We start from the raw sequence: 18,377 nt of genomic DNA on the forward strand, positions 1-18,377 counted from the left end.
CACGCAGACACTGTAAATCGATTGACAGAAAGTTGCCCATTAGCCATCATTCATAATATGAGGTTTATCGCTTTTCACGCTTACACTCCTGACTACTTATCTCAACGTTTTGCCAAGACCACAGAAATCCTAAACCCGAAATAAACAGACCTGCTAGCCCCAACTATTTTCACTTTCATGACTCTTGTTAAAGTAATGGTCGTGCCACACGATCCACAAAATCCCATTAGCATATTCTCGTAACGAAACTGTTGTCAAGAAAATTGCAACAACTTTCAATAACAAGGGATTGTACTGCAACGTCACCAGTCTTCGGTTCATCGCAAAGCACACACCTGGACTAGCTTTGCAGATTAATAGTCGCAATGAATGGTGATCCATCATCAAGAGTGATGGTGTCGCCACTGTGCCTGAAAAAGCCTCCAAAGAGCAGCAGTGGAATGGGATAGACTGGAGTGATGTCGTGCAGGTACGTCTGGAAAAAGAAAAACATGGACGAAAATTTACGATGTGCCCACACAATCTGCAAGTTTGTCGACTTAACCACTCTAATTTCAATGGCCTACAAAGAACAAGACGTAGCAGCATTAAAAAACAAAACAACCATTTTGTAGAGCACAGAATACTCTATCAATAACCAGAGAGCACTGCCAATGCATTTTCTTTCCACACAAACTTTCCCTTAAAAAAAAAAAGCCACAGACTTCAGGGCACCCAATATGCTTGATCATCCTCAGTCTGTAGGTGAACTTTCGCAAATTGCATAGAAGTGCTGAGAAAAGCACTATTACACTATTACATTCTTACTACAGTACTCGTAGCATTTATGCAATACACAATGTTCGCAACTATCGAGGGGTGTGCAAATAGTGAATCTTAGAACCGAATCAAATAGCGATAATACCGAATCCAATATGAATCGAATACTATTAGAATATGTTTTTAATAGTAAGCCAAGCATTTTTAAGCAGCCCTAGAATGGTAATGTACCAATTTTGAAACAGCCCAAGAATTCCACTACTTTCGCTTGAAACAATATTCACAAGCTTTAACAAAGGAACATTGCTATTACTTTAACTGATAAAAAAAAAAACCCAACTATGTAAACTGAGGCAAGCTCATATAAAGCAGCAACTAGTGCCTTAGAAATATTTGTAAATGCAGGTGAAATATAGCACTAACTACAATATTCAAGGTGGCACTTTGTTAACAGCTTTTAAATCAAATTTAAATAAAATATTAGACAATATCCATGAGTCAACATCATCATGAAGGTAATGATGAAGATAGTGAATTGATGACTCTGTCGCTTCGGCAACACAGGAGTTTTAAAAACGCCTTCATCCTGTAATCAATAAAGCGTCAATAGTCCCGTAAAACCTTGGGCTGCATGCATCTTGATCATTTGATGATTAAAACAAGCAATGTTACCCATCTATGTTCCAACGTTTCGTTCCTTTGAGGTCTTTTCATCGGTGCTTGTTACTCGAAAAATATTCGGTATTTTTAATATACACTATTCGATTTGGTATTCGAAATTTTCGAATATTTGTGCACCCCTAAACTATCCCAAGACTTTGGCATCAAAAAATTACATACAGAGCCATAACTGTGCTGCACATTTTTTGTCCTGTTTGTGCAACAAAAGTGATAGTGATGATAAGCAGTGTTTTCTCAGGTGTGAAAATTAGCAAACATATCAAACACTTTCATACACACCTGTTATTTTAAATATACAGGGCGTCCCAGCTATCACGTAGCACGATTGAAAAACGGAGGAACGTCGTTACGCGAAGCACACCTAGTGCATATGTTCCCAGTATACTGTAGTAGCCACTACTAAGTTTGTCATTAATGAAGTTTAGTTAATTAGTCTTAATTATGTTTCTAACTCGACAGGTACTCACCTAATCATTAAAATGTCAATGAGGCATATGTAGGCATGCTAAAATGACATCTAACTGCACTATTTTCAGCAATGTACTAATTACGTGCTCATTGTTTCTGGCTGATAAAGAAAGCCTGCATGAAAATAACATGTGACCACGCTCCCACCCGCAAGAGGTGGGAGCGTAGTCCCGACTTGCTACCTCACAGTGAGCCTGTTGGCGCTGCTTCCTGATGCGCGCTGCAGTCAAGTTACGTGTCAATTTTCAGATTTCGCGGGCTTTGTTTGTTAGCCAAAAAAAGCAAACATGCAATTAGTACGTTGTTGAAAATAGTGCAGTTAGATGTCATTTGAACATGCCTACATAGGCCTCATTGACAGTTTAATGATTAGGAGAGTATTTGTGGCGTTTTTTTTCGAAATGGGCTAAATCCAGAAAACCGAAACTAGCTCAAATATTGCTCCATTGGCAAGTACATTCTCTCAACTTTCCTCTAAAAGAGAGATCGGAACGAAATGAGTCAAATAACAACAGCTACGTGTGCTCACAGATCCCGTTTCAAAACGAAATTGAGCCAGATCCATGCTCTGTATGGATCGAAATGAGTCAAATCCAGTATGCCGATAGTAGAGCGCTTCGGCGATCCCGTGATTCGGCGAACGTGGAAGCCTCCGTGTGATTTCCCGCCTAGCCTGACTACTCTGCCTGTTTTCTGGGTGTTTGTGCAAGTTTTTTTTTTGTTTTTGCCCTTTCGGAGCTGGATTATCATGGATTCTGATGGAAGTGAAGAGATCGGCGAGAGATCGGTCCCGAGACGTCGACGACATCGTGAACAGAAGCAATGTCGACGCCGACGAAGCAAGAATGTGCCACTGCCCGAATTTCAATAAAGCTTTTTCAAGAATACCGCATTGAATTCCATGTCTCAATTCGAAATGAGCCAAATCCAAAGTTATCATGCTAATAATGGTGAAATCCGCTGCATATTTTTTAATTGATTGCGGCCGGAAACTTCCCCTAGCCGACATGTAAAACATATCATAGAATAGCTTTGACAGCGTTGTATTTAGTTTGCATAGCAAATTTTTGCCGTTTTCTCAAATTCTCTTTGGATGGATTTGACCCATTTCGAAAAAAAACGCCTCATTTGTCGAGTTAGAAACATAATTAGGACTACTCAACTAAACCTTATTAACGAAAAAATCTGTAGTGGCTACTACAGTATACTGGGAACAATATGCACTAGAGATGCTTCGCGCAATGACGTTCCTCTTTCTTAAATCCTGCTGCATGATAGCTGGGACACCCTATGCCGTTGCTGCTTTTGCTACATGTGCACTAAGGTCAAATGAGAAAACACATAACGTGCCATAGAAAGCCAAATTTTGAAAACATGTGTCACTGTGAATGCATGTGCTCTTTCAATGGGCACACATGAGCAAAGTGCTTTAGAAAACCCAAATCTGATCCATCACAGCTAGTACGGCTACCTGAGGCAAAATTAATGGTATATATTGTTGGTATGTTAGCGGCAGGGTTGCCAATGGTGGCTACTTTTCGCCAAATTGGCGAATTTGAGAGGCCCGTGGCGACCTAAAATTATGAATGGCGACATGGCGAATTTTTGGCGATTTTCGGCTTATGCATCATAAGCTCAGTGTCTTCCCAACGAATGAGCGGCAGCATTCTCTGTATTTTTCTCTGTTTTAGACCAACAAGTAGAATTCGCACATAACGTGACATTCGGTATGTCCGTCCTGTAACTCGTGCTCGTGTGTGTATCTCCTCAATTCATCTAGATGCAGGAAGTACTGGAGCGTCCCTTAGCGACATTCTAGCAAAATGTAAGTCAGCGGATTGTTTTGCGTGCCGCGAGGCGGTGGTGTTTGACTATACGTTTATGGCTTCAGGTGATTTAGGCTTCTCTAAAGTTCCGTTTCTGAAGGGGCTAGACGACGGGTTGGCCGCGTGTTCGGACCATTTGTTCCGCCAAAGCTCCAATTGTTCTGAATAGCTTGGCGACTTATTCACTGTTGCAGTACCCCCTAATTCAGCTCGTAAAAACTGTTTTGGAATAGCGAAGAGAGGCGGATACGCGTCTGTTTGTGCAATAAAAAATTATATTCAGCAATTTTCCACTGCTCTCGGTGAGCATGTCCAACGAAAACAATTGCTATATAACATTTTACATTGTCTACCAGTTCATTTACAACGCATCGCATTGACGCGTGTAGATATAAGTGACTATAAGAAAGAGTCGGTGGCGTCCGGTATCATATTAGTTCACACTGAAAAGGTATGACCGGTTCCTATAAAACGTCTGTCATGTTACCTTCAATAAACCTTTCAATCCTTTTAATTCGTATAAGGGTATACGTAAAAGCTGTCTACAAACAACGCATTCACGGTTTGCGGCCAAGGTTTACCACAATTTTACCTTTGAAACGAGCGGACAGGGAAGGAAGGTTTCATTCATTCACCCTTGCGCCGCAACGCACATCTTGTGGCTAGTCGGAGAACCAGGAGAACCAGCACCAAGCGCTCCCATGGTGAAGCGGGCGATGCGACCAGCATTGAGAAACGTCAATATAATTTAAAGGTTTTTGATGGTACGGGGCTATGCATAAGTGTAAATTTTTATTACAAGTATGCCGCACATATCTAGAATGGCGATTTTTTTGGCGAAATTTGTAAAAAGATGGCGACTTTTGGCGACTTTTTGCTCGTGGTTTGGCGACATTTACTCGAAAGTCAGTGGCAACCCTGGTTAGCGGTGGCATTTTAAGACGAGGGCACACACTACCATGCAACAGTTACAGGGTACTTACCCTTGTAGATCGGATTTTGGTGTAGTACACAAACCACTGAGTGTCAAAGCCCGCTGCGCCAACGTTTACAGACTTTGGGTGTAGTGATGTCTTTGCATCGGTCTTTGTGGAGCACCTCATGAGTCTGTAAAAGCAAAAAGTGTAACACTCAAATTTTGCAGGGTATTAAACAAAAGCGTAAAATTCTGTTCAGACAAACTTGGCAGGTACTCAGGCCACAGAGAAAGCCAAGAAAATTTCGACAAGTGGATACACATCACGAAGGATTAGTCCTTTCTTTTATGCAAAACAATTTATGTGGTCAGAGAAAAGAAAAGAATGAAAGGCAACTGTGTTGGTTTATCTGTATCGTAATAATAGTATTCACACAGTGCCGGCGGTTTCACCCTGCATAAATAACTCGAAAGAAAGAATACACTGGCTGCTTGCTTGAGCATTACATGCTCAAGCAAGCAGCTTGAGCATTACATACTATCACCATTCTCACATACCCAACCATAGGTATCTAACAGATAAGTATTTACACGTTTAATAACCTTACAGTGAGCGAAAAAGTCAAGAAAACAAAATTTTCAAAAGCTTTACTCACCTTTTACTTCTGGCAAAAATGCCTTTAGCAACATTTGGGTACAGGCCAGCACAGATGACAGCTTGCAAGACTTTCAAGTTGTCTGCACAAAAACCGACACATTCAGGTCATGCCCAGATTTCATGTGGACAGTACAACAAAACTCAGCGATTACTTTAATCCTTAAACAACTTTTTATTTAGAAAGGTAGTATGACTGAACTATTTCAAACCATGAAGATTTATACACAGAACCCATGTGATATACAGGTTGTCTGAACAGGCAGTTGAGCCTAAGAACTACCGCTTCAAATGACAAGCTTGCAGCAGTGCAATAAACAGCTACAGCTCTGCCAATGAAGGTACACAAGGTACACCACAAGTGCCATATAGACTCATGCGTAGGGGGCCTCGTTTTTTTTTTTTTTCGAGATTTGATGCGTTGCAGCTGCTGCATAGGACCACGCCATTCAGTCCGATTTTCCCAACCGTGTGTATGAAGTGCATCGTAATCACAAACTCTTGAATAACGTCACAAATTCTCAGAATAACCCACACAATGCAATTGTAAACCGTTCTCAAAAGCAACAAGGAGACCTGAATGTCAGTACTTTGGATAAGGCACACCACTGTTGCTGAAACCACTAAAGATGCAAGTTTGACTAAGTAAGGAAAACCCGAGATCACAGTCCATGGAACGAATGCCTTGCTTTGATCTATGTCCATGTTGATTCACTTTAGGCAGACTCTAAAATCATTGTCCTTAGTCATGTCTTTGTTTGGTAAGGCAAACGACCCTGTCCTACCACAGAGTGCAGATAGCTCTTAACAGATATTATCATAGATCTTTATCAACATTGCAAAAGGTAGCAAGTGTTCTTAGAGAGTTCATTCAATATGCAGTAGACTCCCAGTAAACGGAAATATCTTTTAAATGGCATTGGAACAACTTCCTTTAGTATGATTGGTTTCATACATCAATTCTGCAACTCTGTTTATCTACTCTGTTTATCTATCAGTAAATGGAACTCCTGTTAAATGGAACACATTTCCCTGGTCCCTTCAGGTTCCGTTTAACGAGAGTCGACTGTATTTTCTAAATTTTGCCATTGGTGGTCAAGCATAGTGAACCTTTTAAATGACACCTTCAATACTTTCAGTTTTGAGGAGGTTATTCAACCCCATTTACGCTCAAACCGAAAAAGCAGAGTGGTTCAGTGGGTCAGGGCCGTACCCAGGAATTTTTTTCGGGGGGGGTTTGCGTGTAGAACGGCTGCCATTTTTTAAGATTTATACTGGCTTATTTTTGTGAATAAATCAAGTACATCGCTTACTTGTAATAATTCGATGGTACTTTTCAATTATTTGTACCCAAATAAAGAAATTGGTATGTCAACCTCAAATTCTGGTTAAAGCAAGAAATAAGTTTGGACAATAGCACCACCAAAGCCGGGGACACCGCGACCAACGGCTCCTGATGAAGTAACACAATGTAACCACGGTACAAAAACGGTATGTATGTGTTACAAGCTGCCACTCTAGCGTCGCCAGCGCGAAGTCGGCGACGGGAATGGCAGCAGGTTAGGTCGTTCCGTACGTAAGCAGAGACAGTGAAGAGATCAGAGACGTGTGTGGGGAAAAACAAAACTCTAGTGATATTGCAGCACGAGGAATCTAGTACAACACTTAATACCAACTAACAAAATACATATAAAATCAATAAATCAGCTTACAAGAGAGAAGTATTACAAACTACACAAAACTAACCAACAATAAAACTACAGATGAGAAAGTCCGAAGGTATAAGCAGGTGAAGGGATACCTGTGATGACCGGCAGCGTTGAGTCCACGACGATCGGATGCAAGAAGTCAGAGAGAGTTCTGGCACAACTGCGATGTCGGCGGTGTTGCAGCGCTGGTGTTTCCGGTAGGCTAGTGCTTGAAGCCGATCTCGGGCAGGTTGAACTTACTCGAGATTCAAGTACCGATGCCTACGTTACAGACGTTAATTTCGCGTCACAACTAGACGAATGGCTAAGTTTAGGTGGCCAGCCGATACGGAGCCACAACCACTTAAGGGATACTTCTTGATCTCCTTCTACACCATGTTGGTCAGCAACTAGACTGCTTAGCAAGGCGAAATCCTGCGCTTAAATCGACCTCCGTGTCCCCTCATTCTCGTCCTGGGGGAAAAGAGACCTCTACATGGGTCCAATCATGCACGTTTCATTGTTAGAAACTCCACCCTAAAAATATATTGACCGCGTCCCTTTTTAATTAGGAGAGGGTCCTCAACTGAGCGAGAGTGACAACCTGTTGGGGTTCTCTCATACGGCTTGTCCACAAGCAGTTTTGCCCGTGGGAATGGTCAGTTTCCTTGGTTTCAGCCGGTGCGTCTTGCAGTCTACAGCTGGTTCGGGGTGCATCGCGGCCTTTGACGACCCTGCCGACGCCGCCGTAGGTACAAAGGATCAAACATCGGCGACTAACGTTTGAAGAAGAACACCCCATTCAGTACTTCCCTGCACTAAAGACCAGTCTTTTCATGAGCGAACGGTTCCACCGGTCAGCGGGGGAGTGCGGCGCCCGTTAATTTGCCGTTACGCCGGGTCGCAAAAATGGCAGTCCGTGACAGTATGTATGCAAGCAAACAAACAAGTCGCCCGACATTCCGATCTTCTTGTTACCGTTCGCACATTCTGCTTGCTGGATAGTTTCCTCGTAATTGCGAAAGAATAGAAGGGTTGAAGCTTGGGCTAGCTGGGTTTAGCTTTTAATCGACTCTTGAAACATAGAGGGAAGTTTAAACGAGGAAGTTTTTCCTTCTCGGCAACTTGCAAAATTCTGTGAGGACTTGTTCTGGGGTCACTTGAAGTTCTCGATGGATGCTGAGCAGTGCTAGTCCGGTCAATCTGTCGTTGTTCATATGATTTCGAAGGTAGCTCTTCAGCCTTCTCAGTGTGGAAAAAGTCCGTTCCGGGGTCGACGTCGACACGGGTAAAGTCGCCAGGATAGAAAGTAGGCTGTGGATGTTCGGAAAAAAGTCGCGGTTGCACATCTCTAAGGCCTGTAAAGCACAAGCTGGGCGATTCTTTTCTTCGATCTGGCAGCATTTGTTCACCCACAGTGTGAACTCTGCTTCGATGACATTAGCGGAAGGAATGTCGCCAAGGTAAAACTGCACTGCATCATCAATATCAGAAAGGCTAGCCGATGCGCAGAATTTCGGCAGCAGCATGTTAAGGCCAACCACGACCTTCTTATGGGCATCGAACCGGTCTCTTAATTGATTTTCGAAGTCAGCCAGCAAAGGCAAATACACATTCCTCCGGTAGTACTCTTCGGGAGTAGCAGAAGGTACGTTGCTTCTTTGCATCTGCCTTCCAGTGATGCGTGGTAGGGCCATCTCAACATTTGTGATCTTCAGCAAAGAGAGCGACTTCAGAAAAATCTTATTAAATTCCGTTTCCGCACTAGCCCTTTTTGTGGAAAGAACGTCTATAACATTCTTTACGTGATCGCACGCTTGAGCCAAGTCACAGTCAATTTTTTGAAGAAACTTGCAAAGTGGCAGTGTCAAAGAGAAGAGGTCGCTACAGATCTGAAGCGAAACGACAAACTCGGGCTTCGTAATGGCATTGAGCAGTTGAGAAGCTTTTGATGAAGTATCAGATGACGCGGCCTCTTCTTCCAAATATTCGAGGAATTGTACAATAGGCACGTACAGTTCAAGGAAACGCTGAAGTGCATCGTGACTCTCTACCCACCTTGTTTGGCAAAAGGAGAGAACTGATTTTCTTTTTTCTTGTGTTAAATCTTCTACTTTGTCTCGCAGTTGGTTCGTCCTCTGTGGCGAAGATCTCACAAACGTACATGTTGAGGATACAGTTCCCAAACAGTTGCGGATGCTGGGGAGTTTGCATGCGTGAAGCAGAGCAAGGTTCAACGAGTGGGCGCTACAATGCACGTACAACGCTTTGGGCGCTGTTTGACGAATGAAGGCTTGAACACCGTTAAGGTGGCCGCTCATTGATGCCGCGCCGTCGTATCCTTGCCCGCAAAGTAGGTTCAGGTCAAAGCCATGACCTCTAAGGCTGTTCAGGATTGTGCTCGCCAGCGCCTTGCCAGTGAGATCGTACACGGGAACGAAATCTACAAAATCTTCTTTAAGTATGGGCACTCCCGACGTGTCGTGTCCAACGTACCTTACACATAGGGAAATGTGGGCGGTGCGAGATATATCAGTGGCCTCGTCAGCTAGAACTGAAAAACACGAACCTGAGTTGACGTTTTCAACTATCTTTCTTTGTATGATTTTACCACAGAGGGTGATCAACTCATTTTGAATTTTTGGGCTCGTGTACAGCGCATTCGCCGGAGATGTTTCCATGTGAGCTCTCAAGGCGGCATCTCCACATTTTGCTCTCATCCTAAGCAGTGCGCGGAAATTTCCATCATTTTTCAATGGCAGCACTTCAGACATATTTATCGGACCAGAGTCGTCTGTGCCGCGAAGCGGTACTTCTTGCCTGCCACAGAAAAGGATTGTTTCTATTATTGGCAGCAAGTTCTTGCGGTTTTCTTCCGCCTGCTTTTTAAGACCGTGGTCAAGTTGTGTTAAGATGTCATGCTGTGAGCGGGACCGGACTGCTAAAAAGTTCTCCGATAGCGTTGTTGACATGGCGTGATAACTGCTGGATGCGTGGCTCTTAAAGGCGTCCATGGCTTTCTTGTAATTGGTGAACTCCTTAGTTACAAAACAGCCCAAGCGCTGGTGCTCCCCTTTTCCTGCACACTCGCTTGCGAAGACTACGCAATATTTGCATAATGCTCCTTGAAGCTTCTCTGAATAAACAAGCCATGGGTAACGATCTACCCAGTGAGGTTGGAACTTCAGATTCCTTTTCCCTGTGGCTGGATAATCATAGTTAGCCGGAGGGGTCCACGGATTGAGCAGCAGCTTCTCCGTCGTCTCTGGATCATTTACATTATTGCTTTTCGAGACAAACAGTCCCAAGTCCAAAATATTCGCACTCGTCGCACAGAGGGGAGGCGAACCAGAATGTGTAGGTGCCATGCCACTCACCTTCCTTGGGCATTGCCCAGTGGTAAAGGCGTCACTTTGCCCAGCGTTGACTGTAGAACAAAGGTCACTTGGAGTTGCACTGCGGCCACCATCATTTTCCGGCGGCGCATGGGTGTCCTGCTTGTGTTCGTTCTCAGGTGATTCACATAAACCGGTGCATTCTCCTGAGTCGCTACAGAAGTTCCGACGCGCTTGGCTTTCCACCAGTGCTGAGGAGGGCGAAGTTTTATCCTTTGAAGGAGGCGGTTCTTCTCCGTCCGCTTCATCGGTTCGAACTTTCTTGAAGTAAGACGCAAGACTCCTTTGCTTCGTTGTTGCAGAGTGTCTTTTCATTTTGCTGCCGCAATCCTGTGCACGCACACAGAAGTGGCCAGTGGCTCCAAAAAGACGTTTGCGACTGCTTCGACTGCCTGGCGTGAACGGCGGGCGATGTTTTCTTCCTCTCTTATCCACTTTACAGTGGCTAGAATGTAGAAGTGTGATGAACGCGCCGGCTCCCGCGTGGCGCATGTGTTTTCTGAACGCCGCTACAGCTGGTGTGCATGCAGGACCATTATTGTACTCCCGCTGCAGCAAACTGGATTAACGCTACTTAAAGACCTTTTCACAGAAGACTCCATGGGCACTCCATACTCCCCTTAATATACGTGAACCCCCCAAGAATGCACTGCCGAGACATTTGCACTCCCGTGGTACAGTCCAGAAAGCAGGTGTTGCTCCGTTCCTGTGAAAAAGTCACCTTTTCACAGACGGCTCCCTGGGCGCCTGCATAATTCTCTCTGGGCTGCGCTAATTAAATAGCCGTGACCCCCCAAAAATGCACTTTGTAGGCTGTGACGTCAGCCTCTGTACTCCCGCGCGCAGCCCAGCTTGGCGGCGTTTTTTCTCTCCTGTGAAAGTTGACCGCTGGTGCCGGATTGTGTGCCGGCTGTATCCTCGCTTTGTGTGCTTTGTAGGGAGGCGCATATACCTTGTGTGTACAGAAGAGGTAGATTTCCTTGCGTGTGGTTAAGGTTGTTCGAAGTTGCTCGGATATGCCAGTCTTTCAGTAGATGTCATCTTCGATGATTCGTTTCGGTGGCGAAGACTACAGTTTGAGAAAAGTTTACCCTGCAGCCTGCGTCCTCGGAATGCGCCGCTGAGTTTTTCCGCTTAGGGGTTTCGTTCCCTGGCAAATTTGCGCACGTCGTGTTGGTGTTGCCGTTGCTGTCGAACTGTTTACTTTCACAGAAGGAGACGCGCTTTTCGTAGAAACCCAAAGCCGACACGTGCGGTCCGCACAGACGGATAACTTCTCCAGCGGCAATGCACAAGGAAAGCATCTGGAATCAATAAAGGAGCTGCTACGGGGTGAAAGACGAAAAAGAAAAGACTCGAAGGAACGCGAGGGCGAAGTGCAAAGCTGTACAAATAGGGCAGGTGCGCGTGCGGGGGAGGGAGCGCTGAGGTGTTCTGGTAGGTTTGAAGAAAGGAAGAAGAGGGAAGCAATGCCAGGAAAGTTGCAGTGTAACTTTGGCAGCTGGGGGTCGCTGTGAAGGCGTGTAAATATTTTAGTATCACCCGAAAAGTTAAAGCATCAAAAAAATTTCGGGGGGGGTCAGAACCCCCTCAACCCCCCCCTAGTTACGGGCCTGCAGTGGGTTATCATACCAGAATTTTGGTTGAACTCTCGGGCTTTGATGTTCTTTGAGTTGATGAAGTTCAGCTCCTGCAGGTACTCGGCAAACTGTTGTCGCATGTTCGAAAGCATCTGAAAAAGAAGATGCTCATGAGGATGCATTAATTTTAAACGCTTCATCGAAATGAAAGAGAAATACCAGCACAAAACAATGTTACAAGGAAAAAAAAAGAACATTGTGGTGATTAGTCTAACAAAGACCTCGATCTCATTTGCACATGATGAATATGCTGCAACACCAACTATCACACAAATGCGTCCAACAAACCCAATGTTGGCATTTTCCTGCTGAGAAACAAGATCGCTCATCCCAGACGTATCGCAGTGATAGTCCTTCATGTTTGTCGCTGCTTTGCATATAACTTCATTTGGTTTACAATTTCCCTAATATACACGAAACAGATGTAGAGGTGACGGCTCAAGCATCATTTTGCTTAGATCACAAAGTACCCCGGCGCGACCAAATTTGACATTTACTCTCTAGTCACAGAGTTTCTTATTCTTTGCAAAAAAAAAGCTGCCTTAATGCTGAGTGTGGTTCCGAGACACTTCCTCGAAGCTGGACAGTGAAGTTCTGCCTCCCATGAGCTCTTACTTCATTGTGAACACATTTGTACAGCTTTTTGCAGTGTTGCGGTATACATACATATACTGCAATATTTAAAATGAATAAAACGCACAATACTTACCTTGAGTGTGTTCCACGAAAGGAAATTTGCATAGCAGAAATCATTGCCATTGCGATGCTTTACTGCTTCTTCCCACTGCTGCAAAGAGAAAAGAAAGCAAGAAGATAATAATGTTAGCAGTTTGGACATTCACAGAGAAGCCATTGTGCTGTGCCATGCACGTGTGCTTTTCTGCACACAATAACAAGTACTACAGACATAACAGAGGTATCGCAAGCAATAGTACTCACAGAAAAAACGTTGACGAGCATTATGTGGTCACTCTTGCTGTCTCCAGCGAACTGCTTCTTCACTTTATCCACAAGCTTCTCCTTTCCCTGTTGAGGAGACAAAAAAGTTTAATCCAGACATGTTGCATTAAAGCTCAGGTGTCATGAAAGTTAATGCTTGAACCTGCAAGGAATACCTTGGTGACAACAATACGGTACAAATGGATTAACCTGCGTTAGTCCATTTGTACTGTATTGTACGTCATTTGTCAATTGATGTACCAGCTGCCCATAGCTAGTCACACATGTTTGCAGTTTGGCAGGACTGCAGGTTTTACAGCAGAGTTGTTATGGTCGAGGTTTGCCGTGTGTCGCAGATAGAAAATTATCATCATCATGAACCGGCACGCGCTCTAACACCCAAACATTCTGTACAGACAGTTAACAAAAGAAGCTGAAATGTATGGCCCTGGTGTTTATCACTCACTAGTTTAATCCCGACAGTTCGTTTAAGTCTCGATCAATAATTGGTTACATTTACAGAAATCTTAATCAGTGTTTGCCGCCTCTGTGTTGCCTTGATAATTTTTAGTGGACCAGTGTGGTGAGTAGTGGGATTTGCCCAATTTTTGTGGCGCATACACGCTATAGGAGTTTTATAGCAGAGCTGCAATGGTCGCAGTTTGCTGCGTGTCGCAGACAGAAAATTATCATCATCGTGAACCGGCAATCTCTACCACTGCCCACGCATTCTGTATAGATGGTTAACAAGAGAAGCTGAAACCTGCTCACCAGCCCAGCTGTGACTAGGGTTACCAACCATCCTGGATTTTGCGGGACTGTCCCAACTTTTCATACAGTGTCCCGGGTCCCATGCCGTCCCTGTCGGGACTGCTATATGTCCTGGATTTGTCCTGGACCGTCCAGTTAGAAATTTTTATGTGATCCTACGCACGCCCAACAACTAGTGTCATGCACTACGAAACACGAAGTTCGCACGAACCGCACGCATGAAAAGGGTGAGACGGCTGAAGTCGATTTGGGAGCAGTTTTGGGAGCAGCAAAATTTCAATTTAGGAGCAGGAGAACCTTGTTTGGGAGCAGTTAGCGGCATGCATTATGTCGTTTTTGGAGCTTGAAAAAACAAATTTGTAGTAACTTGGAGGAACAAGCACATATTTTAATCGGCTTAGAATACACATAACATTCAAGGAGCCTTTGGAGAAAGCTTTTTTTAACAGATTATTGCCAGGTATGAACTACACTACCTTTTTACAAACCACGCAATTTATATAACCCTGGTAACAACATATGAAATAGATAAAAAAAGTTTTTCCAAGTAGGTTCACTTTACATTTGAAAATAAGAAAAGAAAAAACATCACACTTCTCAAATAATAAAAAAAAATCCCGCTGTGATGGCTTTCGAGATAGCGCGCGCGCGCCAGTGATCGCGACCGCGCAAAGTTCAAAGTTGCTCCTCGCGCGACACTCCACCCCCCCCCCCCCCCCTCGCGTCTTCGTGTCTTTTAAGGCTTGTTAAAAACGGGCGGGGCGTTTCCTGTCTGCTTCGACGGCAGGCCTTCCGAGCGTGGTGATGTTATCGCATGCAGCCTCCGAGCGACGGCAATGGGCCGGCTCGTTTGCTTCGGCCGCGTACGTCGCCTCTGCTCGCGTGCTTTTACCCGCTGTATAACATACAATTCGCGGGGGGGATCTTATCAATTTGGACTTCATACCGGAAGGACATGACGGCGACGGCAAGAACCCCTCGAGACTGTCCATATAATTGCTATCGCAATAAAAACTGATTGCACAAGAATTGTGTAGTCACATAGCAGTACGTCTTTGAACGGTCAATGAATGATTCCGACTAGCACGCGATTGCGGCGACGCCTTCGCGCGTAACATCAGGAAAGAACAAAAGCAGTATGGCCACCGACGAACGCGCCAGTATGACCACCCCCATAGGCGTGCGCACGAAGGGGGGGGGGGGGGCAAAGTCGATACCGCCCATACTTTGACTTAATCGGAAGGAGGGGCGCTGCGATTAATATTTGCCCTCCCTGAAGGGCGAACCCTCAGGAAGCTTTCGAATAGCGTACGCAAAGCTTTGCGTTGGCTTTTCCCACAACTGCGCATGCGTCGTACGCTAACCGCTTTCGGGCTCCCGTTAAGTGACGGAAATAGCGGGCCGCAAACGCTAACACTAACTTAGCGTACGCTATTCGAAAACTGCCTAAAATAAAGCGCCTTCAGCTATCTGCTCGGCTGCGCGGGTGGCGTAGCGTCAAGTGTACCGCACGCTTTTAATAGGTGATAATAAAAGCGCGCTGCGCCACCGTTTGCTGCCACCTCGTGAGGGACCGCCTTCAAAAATGCGTCGCGAGCGCCGAGAAACCTTACCCCTCGGACACTACGTCGTTACCGCTCGGACACTACACATATTTACAACCGCTCAGAGGCGATTATCACAGCACTATGGAAGCCTCTATTACAAAGGCGCTTAGAAGGACACGCTTGGGCGCGTTAACGTGTTCTGCGAACGTATCCCTGGCGCTGCTTCTAAAGTTACGTTTTCCCACGCTGAAAGTGACGCGGGCTTGAAAATTCTTGATTGCGGGGCCGTTTCGGCGCAGTTCGGCGCAATTTTTGCAATTTTTATGCTTTTGGAGCAGCTTGGCGCAGGAAAACGGAATCGTATCAAAAATGCGCAATATGCGCAGCTGTCTCACCCCTGCATGAAGCACTGCTGCGATGGCTAGCAGTGGCTGCGAGGGGCTTTAGCCACTTTAGCTGGACTTCTGCGTGAAGTGCGACAACTTTTATGAGTACATTATCAAGCAAAAAGGAAGTGTTGGGAGCAGCACGTAACCAGCTAAAATGCCACTTAAAGATGCCGCTACAATAAAGAACGAATGAATTTGGCTGGAAGATACCCCCCTCCTCCCGTCCCGTCCTAACTTGCATCACTGAAGAGTTGGTAGCCCTAGCTGTGACCCAGTCTAGCGTGACTTAGTGCAAGGTGCACTAATTTTTTTTCTAAGGGGACAGGATCCGACTTTGAGATGGTGATTCTGACTGCATGGATGCTTACAATCAATAACAATACAGTAGACTCTCACTAAACGGAAATCTCTAAAGTGGAACTGCTGCTTAAACGGAACGACTGCCCCTAATGTGATTGGTTTCATACTTGTATTCTGCACCCCTGCTCTTCTCTCAATAACTGGAACTCCTGTTCAGTGGAATACATTTTGCTGGTCCCTTCAGGCTCCGTCTAACAAGAGTCTACTGTAATAATGACAGTAATTTCGTTTGTGCCTCAGTCAGCATTCTAATGACACAGGTCTTTTTCAAGCTAGGGCCACTGACATTCAAGCATGCCGCTTTGATTCTGTGTCAGCATTAACACAAATGATTTCTTGAACTACGGAGAGAGAAACATGCTACTCTGTGTCAGTTTAAGAGAGATGAAAAAAATAAAAAATCATAGTGTATGCAGCACACATCTGCACGTGTTGAAATACTGAAGGGCCAGTACTTAATATGGCCAACATCAGGCGCAATTTAAAACAAATAAAACAAAATGATATGAACAAAAAGAAAACATGCAATTTTCACCTCGCAGGTGTTCTGGCAATAAAGCCTTTCTTGTCACTCCAGAGCAGAAGAGCACTAACAGATAGAAAGACTTCACAAGTTTGTCCCGTGCCATACACAAATGCTGCACGCAGAACTCTTAAGTTGAAGGGTGGGTTAGCACATACTGACGTCCCCACTACATCAGCATGCATTCACAGGTCTAGTACATTCAACAGGTGTCTACTGCATTCTTGACTTGGTTAGCAGTGGTGCAGAGGTCACTAAACATTGTAGCCAGGAAAAGCATGGCCTAGCTGTGCATTTCAGAGCAATCAATTGACAGATTGCAAAAATCTGTAAGTTGGCTTTTGTGCAAGAATATTTTCCACACGAAAACTCTCGTCCACAGACTGCTTTCCAGCGAAGGTGCACGAGCACCATAAAGGCTTTTCAAAAATTAGCACGGGAATGTCACCCCTTATTCTAGGCTCTACAGTGTACAGAGAGAAAGGGAGAAATGATCATTGTAGGGGTTTGACGTCCCTAAACCAAGATATGATCATGAGAAACGCCGTAGTGGAGGGCTTCGGAAATTTGGACTACCTGGGGTTCTTTAATGGGCACCTAAACCTAAGTACATGCGCCTCTAGCATATTGCCTCCATTGAAATGCCGCTGCAGTGGCCAGGATTCGATCCCGCGATTTTTAAGTCAGTAGAGAAAGGGAGAAACAAAAGAAAGGAAAGGCAAGGACGAGTGCTGAATGGAGAAAAACAGTCTGCTCTGCTAGTCTGTGGTCGAGGCTGTTTGTTTGGAAAACATACTTGCTCGCGCATTGCGAATTGTCAGTTGGAGGAGTGGGTGATTTTTCAGTCACACTCAAAGTACGAAAGTGAGACTGCACAATGTGTCTCTGAATGCTGTGAGCTGTACTCGGTATAAACCGAGCTAAAGTGTGCCCACTGAATTTTGGCCGTACAAATGCAAGCTTATTTCACTGGGGAAAAAAAACTATGCCAGTCATCAGCCTTCTCGGCTAAGTGCACTTCAGATGCTTCGTAGGACAAGGAGCACTTTCAACTGACCAGTGGCACCATGAAGGCATCCTTAAAGCTCAAACTCGCGGCCACCGTGAGGATGGGATCGAGGCAAGAGAAGATGGACGCCATGATGATCATCTTGCCCGTCTGAGGATCCAAGGGCAGCTTGGCCAAGTGGTAACCCAGAGGAGTCAAAGTTTCATCCTCATTCAAGGCTTTCTGCGCAGGCATCAATATGAGCGAGTTATTAACATCCATTCAATGTGGAATGAACTTTGAAAAGTGACTACTGCAACGGCTAACTATGAGCATCTAACTTCTCTTACAACATGAAAAGCAGGGAACAAAAGTTCATGGGTTATGGATTCTGCAAATATTTTCAGTGTCTAGGTATACAGCCGGAAACACATTTTCCCACTCATTCTCTTGCACATAGTGCTTTGGGCCACATCTGTGCTGAGTTTTTTGTTGTTGTTGTTGCAAATGTTGTCCATGAAATGCTGCCCCCACAATAGTATACAGGCAAACGAGAATGAAATTTATGATGTGATGAAACAAAGGTTCAATTCAATGTTCACCTTTGATGCTTTATAACTTAAAATTGTGATCTACTGTCTTCGTACAACCAGATAAACATATCCTCATATGAAAACTCAGCATCTGTAAATGAACACTATCTGGTGCACACACTGAATCGAAAGGGGAACTGTGTTCCCCACACATTTAATTTCAGCACATAAGTCTGCACTACAAGACACAAAGCTGTTTACACTAAAAACTGTCTCATATATTGAATTGTACTCTTACA

The 18,377-nt window shown here is 44.7% G+C and overlaps 1 protein-coding gene across 1 annotated transcript in view; it reads right to left on the minus strand.

The window, feature by feature from the left end:
* LOC119391104 (uncharacterized) overlaps positions 1–18,377 on the minus strand; it is a 43,975-nt gene that overhangs the window by 12,812 nt on the left and 12,786 nt on the right. Inside the window, exons 4-10 of the mRNA XM_037658779.2 lie at positions 17,615–17,788; positions 12,968–13,054; positions 12,738–12,815; positions 12,021–12,120; positions 5,307–5,388; positions 4,718–4,841; positions 351–475 (exon numbers count right to left, since the gene is read on the minus strand). Of these exons, the coding sequence (XP_037514707.1) occupies positions 351–475; positions 4,718–4,841; positions 5,307–5,388; positions 12,021–12,120; positions 12,738–12,815; positions 12,968–13,054; positions 17,615–17,788 (770 nt within the window). The remainder of the gene's footprint in view (positions 1–350; positions 476–4,717; positions 4,842–5,306; positions 5,389–12,020; positions 12,121–12,737; positions 12,816–12,967; positions 13,055–17,614; positions 17,789–18,377) is intronic.

The sequence above is a fragment of the Rhipicephalus sanguineus genome, chromosome 4 (assembly GCF_013339695.2).
Source record: "Rhipicephalus sanguineus isolate Rsan-2018 chromosome 4, BIME_Rsan_1.4, whole genome shotgun sequence".
NCBI lineage: Eukaryota > Metazoa > Arthropoda > Arachnida > Ixodida > Ixodidae > Rhipicephalus > Rhipicephalus sanguineus.